This window comes from Vicia villosa, linkage group LG4 (assembly GCF_029867415.1).
Source record: "Vicia villosa cultivar HV-30 ecotype Madison, WI linkage group LG4, Vvil1.0, whole genome shotgun sequence".
Classification (NCBI taxonomy): domain Eukaryota; kingdom Viridiplantae; phylum Streptophyta; class Magnoliopsida; order Fabales; family Fabaceae; genus Vicia; species Vicia villosa.
Genome location: NC_081183.1, coordinates 32,263,444 through 32,268,791, shown reverse-complemented (window position 1 = coordinate 32,268,791; position 5,348 = coordinate 32,263,444). Strand labels below are relative to the sequence as shown.

The following is a 5,348-nucleotide window of genomic DNA, read 5'->3' as shown; positions in this document are numbered from 1 at the left end:
TCGAAATACTTTGTTCGGAAAGTGAACGAACACGATTCTTGAAGATATCCAGGATTATCATAACAAGTTTTCTAACAAACGAACAAAGTATTTTTTTGATAATCATGGCTGGAGGAGGAAGCACCGTCAAGGAGATGACTAAAAGTTTCGGAAAATTGGACAAGTTTCAAGGACAAGACTTCAGGCGTTGGCAGAAGAAGATGCATTTCATGTGGACAACGTTGAAGGTGGTGCACGTCCTGTCTACACCAATTCCAAAACTTGAGGAGGATGACACAGTTGAAAATCTGAGACGCCGATCAAAGTGGGAGAACGACGACTACATATGCAGAGGGCACATTCTTAACGGTATGTCTGATCCCTTATTTGATATTTACCAAAACGTGGAATCTGCAAAGGAATTGTGGGATTGTCTCGAAGCCAAGTACATGGAAGAGGACTCATCCCGTAAAAAGTTCCTGGTGACCAATTTCAACAATTACAAAATGGTTGAATCTAGGTCTGTCATGGAACAATTCAATGAACTCCTTCGAATCCTTGGACAGTTCACACGACATGGATTAAAGATGGATGAAACAATATTTGTCTCAAGCATCATAGACAAGTTGCCTCCTTCATGGAAGGATTTCAAACACAATCTGAAACATGGAAAAGACGAACTGTCTTTGATCCAACTTGGAAGTCACTTGCGCATAGAGGAATCTCTACGAGCGCATGAGGATAACAAAGGAAAAGGCAAAGAAATTGTTGGACCCTCGGTTAATATGATCGAAGAGGGTGGTAAGAACGATAACAACAAAAACAAAGGAAAGAAGCGTGTTTTCAATAACAAAAAGGGCAATTTCGGTGTTAACAAGAAACCGAAACTAGAATGCTGGAAGTGTGGCAGAACAGGCCACTTCAAGATGGATTGTCGTTTCGGCAAAAAGCATGACAACATGAACGCAAATGGTTCAGGAAAGGGGTCTAAGGACCAATCCGAAAACCAAGGTCAGAAATCAATTTGTGATATGAATAGTTTGATTAAACATTCGGTTTCACTAACTTCTGAGGCATTTTATGTGCAGGATGATGCTATCGCGTGGTGGATTGATTCTGGCGCCACAATACATGTTTGCAAGGATCGTTTCTGGTTCAAGACTTTTGTTCCAGTGGAAGATGGTTTTGTTCTATACATGGGAGATGATCACTTCGCTCCTGTTGAAGGCTAAGGAAACGTGGTGCTAGAATTCAGTTCTGGAAAGACTATTACTTTGTTTAATGTATTGTATGTTCCTAAGTTACGTAAGAATTTAATTTCTGGTCTTGTATTGAAAAAGCTTGGATACAAGCAAGTGTGTGAATCCGATAAATATGTTTTATTGAAGTCTGGTGTGTTTGTAGGATTTGGATATTATAATAATGGAATGTTTATGATGAATTTGAATGGAGTTCCTAAAGATTCTGGTTCTATATTTATGTCTTCTTCGAATGTTATCAATTTTTCGTTATGGCATGCTCGTTTAGGACATGTACATTATAAAAGAATGCATCAAATGTCTAAAGACGATTTAATTCCTGTTTTTAATGAAAATAACGAAAAGTGTAAAACTTGCAAGTTAACAAAGATCACTAGGCAACCTTTTAAATGTATAACAAGGAAATATGTCATTCTTGAGTTAATACATAGTGAATTATGTGATTTGCATGCTACTCCATCATTAGGGAATAAAAAATATTTTGTCACTTTCATTAATGATGCATCTAGATTCTGCTATGTTTATTTGTTGCACGCTAAGGACGAAGCCTTAGATAAATTCAAAATTTATAAAACTGAAGTTGAAGTGCAACTGAATGTGCTGATTAAAACATTACGTACCGATAGAGGTGGTGAATATTATGATCCTGTATTTTTCCAGTTCGTAGGAATCATTCATGAGACTACAGAACCTTATACACCTCAACAAAATGGAGTGGCTGAAAGGAAAAATAGAATTCTTAAAGAAATGGTAAATGCCTTGTTATCTTACTTTGGTTTGAGTGAAGGGTTTTGGGGAGAAGCTATGTTCACGGCTTGTTATTTGTTAAATAGGGTTCCTAATAAAAGGAACAAGACTACCCCATATGAACTTTGGTATAAGAAACGACCCAACTTAACATTTCTACGTGTTTGGGGTTGTAGGGCCGTGGTTAGACTCCCGTACCCAAAAAGGAAAACTTTGGGAGAAAAGGGTGTAGCTTGCATCTTTGTTGGATATGCTGAACACTCCAAGGCTTATAGGTTTTATGTTATAGAACCTAATGACTCGATTTCTATTAACACAATTATAGAATCAAGAGATGCCATATTTGATGAGAATTGTTTCTCTTCTATACCTAGACCAAAGATATCTATACCTAATTCAGACGAATCTCTTGTAGGATCAAGCGCTTACCACTGCGCTAAAAGCAATTGCTGTTAGTGAGGGCGCAACTTTATTTCCTTATAGTATGAGCCCTCAGGGGCTGCACCTAAAGCGAGGTTTGTAAGCTCTCTCTAGGCGCCATGGGTTGGGATGTTAAGCCCATTCGAATCCCTAAGGGTGACGCTGGATTTATTTATCCAACAATTTCCCCCCCAGTGTTAGCCGGGGGGATTCGAACCCATGACCATGCTCTGATACCACTTGTAGGATCAAGCGCTTACCACTGCGCTAAAAGCAATTGCTGTTAGTGAGGGCGCAACTTTATTTCCTTATAGTATGAGCCCTTAGGAGCTGCACCTAAAGCGAGGTTTGTAAGCTCTCTCTAGGCGCCATGGGTTGGGATGTTAAGCCCATTCGAATCCCTAAGGGTGACGCTGGATTTATTTATCCAACATCTCTAAGGGATGATCATTCATATGATGTGCCAAGTGAGACACTTGAACCCCGTAGGAGCAAAAGGGTTAGAAAATCTAGATCTTATGGATCTGATTTTCAACTATATTTAGTTGAGGGATCAAAGGATCAGATTGAAACTCAATACTATTATTGCTATAGTATAGAGGAGGATCCAAGAACGTATGATGAAGTTGTGAAATCTCGAGATTCTATTTTTTGGAAAGAAGCCATTGATGAAGAGATTGGTTCTATCATGGAAAATAATACTTGGGTATTATCTGATTTACCACCAGGCTGCAAACCATTGGGTTGCAAATGGATCTTCAAAAAGAAGATGAAAGTCGATGGTACAATTGACAAGTTTAAAGCTAGATTAGTTATCCAAGGCTTCATAAAAAAAGAAGGGATTGATTATTTCGATACCTATGCTCTAGTTGCCCGTATCACTATTATTAGACTGTTGATTGCCTTGGCGGCTATTCATAATCTAGTGATTCATCAAATGGATGTCAAAACAACATTTTTGAATGGTGATTTGGAAGAAGAAGTGTATATGAAGCAACCTGAAGGATTTGTAATGCCTGGTAATGAGCATAAAGTGTGTAAGCTAGTTAAGTCGTTGTATGGACTCAAATAAGCTCCGAAGCAGTGGCATCAAAAGTTTGATGAGGTTGTTTTGTCTAACGGTTTCATTCTAAACCAAGCTGACAAATGTGTATATAGAAAATTTGATACATCCGGTAAAGGAGTTTTCATTTGTCTATATGTTGATGACATGTTGATTTTTGGCACCAACCAAAATCAAGTTGATAAAACAAAGAATTTCGTGTCATCAAAGTTCTCCATGAAGGATATGGGAGAAGCGGACGTTATTCTTGGTATTAAGATTAAATGGGAGAATAAGGGGATTGTAATTACGCAATCTCACTACATTGAGAAAATACTCAAGAAGTTCAATTATGAAAATTGTTCTCCAGTAAGTACTCCCATGGATCCAGGAGAAAAGCTTATGCCAAATACAGGTAAACCTGTGGACCAACTTGAATACTCAAGAGCTATAGGCTCTTTGATGTATGCTATGATTAGCACTAGACCGAATATTGCTTATGCGGTTGGAAAGTTGAGCAGATTTACTAGTAATCCTAGTAGACATAATTGGCATGCGATAACTAGGGTATTCAAGTAATTAAAGGGTACTATATATTATGGATTGTCATATATGGGATTTACTTCGGTGTTAGAGGGTTATTCGGATGCTAGTTGGATAAATAATGCTGAAGATTCATCCTCTACAAGTGGATGGGTGTTCTTGCTTGGGGGAGGTGCCATCTCATGGGCCTCCAAGAAGCAAATATGTATAACTAGTTCCACAATGGAATATGAGTTTGTAGCATTAGCTGCTGCTGGTAAAGAAGCCGAATGGCTAAGGAACTTGGTATATGAGATTCCTATATGGCCTAAACCGATATCACCAATTTCTATCCGTTGTGATAGTAGTGCCACACTGGCTAAAGCATATAGTCAAATATACAATGGAAAGTCTAGACATTTGGGTATTAGACATAGTATGATTAGGGAATTAATCATGAATGGGGTGATATCTATTGAGTTTGTTCGGTCGCAACAAACTCTAGAGACTTAGTGAAGAAGTCAGTAATTGGGATGGGATTAAAGTCCATTTAAATATATTAACTATGGTATACCCAATTCACTTCTAATACAATGTTAGAAGCAGAATTCAATGTGGAAAGATCATAATTAAAGATTGGAGCAATCATGTTTATCTTCCCAAGGTATGTGCTCAGACCTGTAAGTGATGGCAAGGTTGAAGTATACCTTCTTAATGGTTCTTTTGAAAAATTGCTAATGCAGGTGCAAGATTAAAAGGATCACCTATGTGAGCATGAAGTTTTTCCGCTTCAAGAAGCTTGGACTTGGCTTCCTATATGCTTATTAATGGATAAGGACACATGCCTTGTAAAGTGTCAAGTATGAATAGTAGAGTATTGTAAGAAACATATGTGTACTATATCTTTAGATATTCAAATGGATTGACGGGTTCAGTCATTATGACACCCCGATTTTCGAATATTTGGAATGTGTATTTGTACTAAGATGAAAATTCAATCGTAAGACATTTTCGTCTATGCATTTGTTTGATCGTTATACCTGTAAGTAAATCAAGGATTATACTAAAATGGGGGGAGTTTGTTGGTGATTTTAGTATCATCAATGTATTTTGGTAGTAATGTGATTTACTATGGGCCAATGCAATTATGCGTTAAGTTTGAAACGAGTTAGGGTAGTGCGGAGTGCACGCTCGTCGAGCCAAACGTGTAATTGAATACGAATAATAGAAACGGGGTTCCAAGGGGCGTAGCCCCTGGCAGGGTGCGGGGCAACGTCCCGTCGGGGTCCAAGGGGCAGAGCCCCTGGTGGGGTGCGGGGCAGCGCCCTGCCCGGGTCCAAGGGGCATAACTGTTTGAATAAATATAATCGAAAAATTCG

General features: G+C 38.5%; 1 protein-coding gene across 1 annotated transcript; it reads left to right on the top strand.

Moving 5' to 3' along the window:
* Positions 1 to 209: 209 nt before the first annotated feature.
* LOC131596996 (uncharacterized) lies at positions 210 to 1,211 on the top strand. Its single transcript, XM_058869720.1, has 2 exons — positions 210 to 746; positions 1,068 to 1,211. The coding sequence occupies exons 1-2, from the start codon at positions 210 to 212 to the stop codon at positions 1,209 to 1,211; spliced, it is 681 nt and encodes a 226-aa protein (XP_058725703.1).
* The last annotated feature ends 4,137 nt before the right edge of the window (positions 1,212 to 5,348 follow it).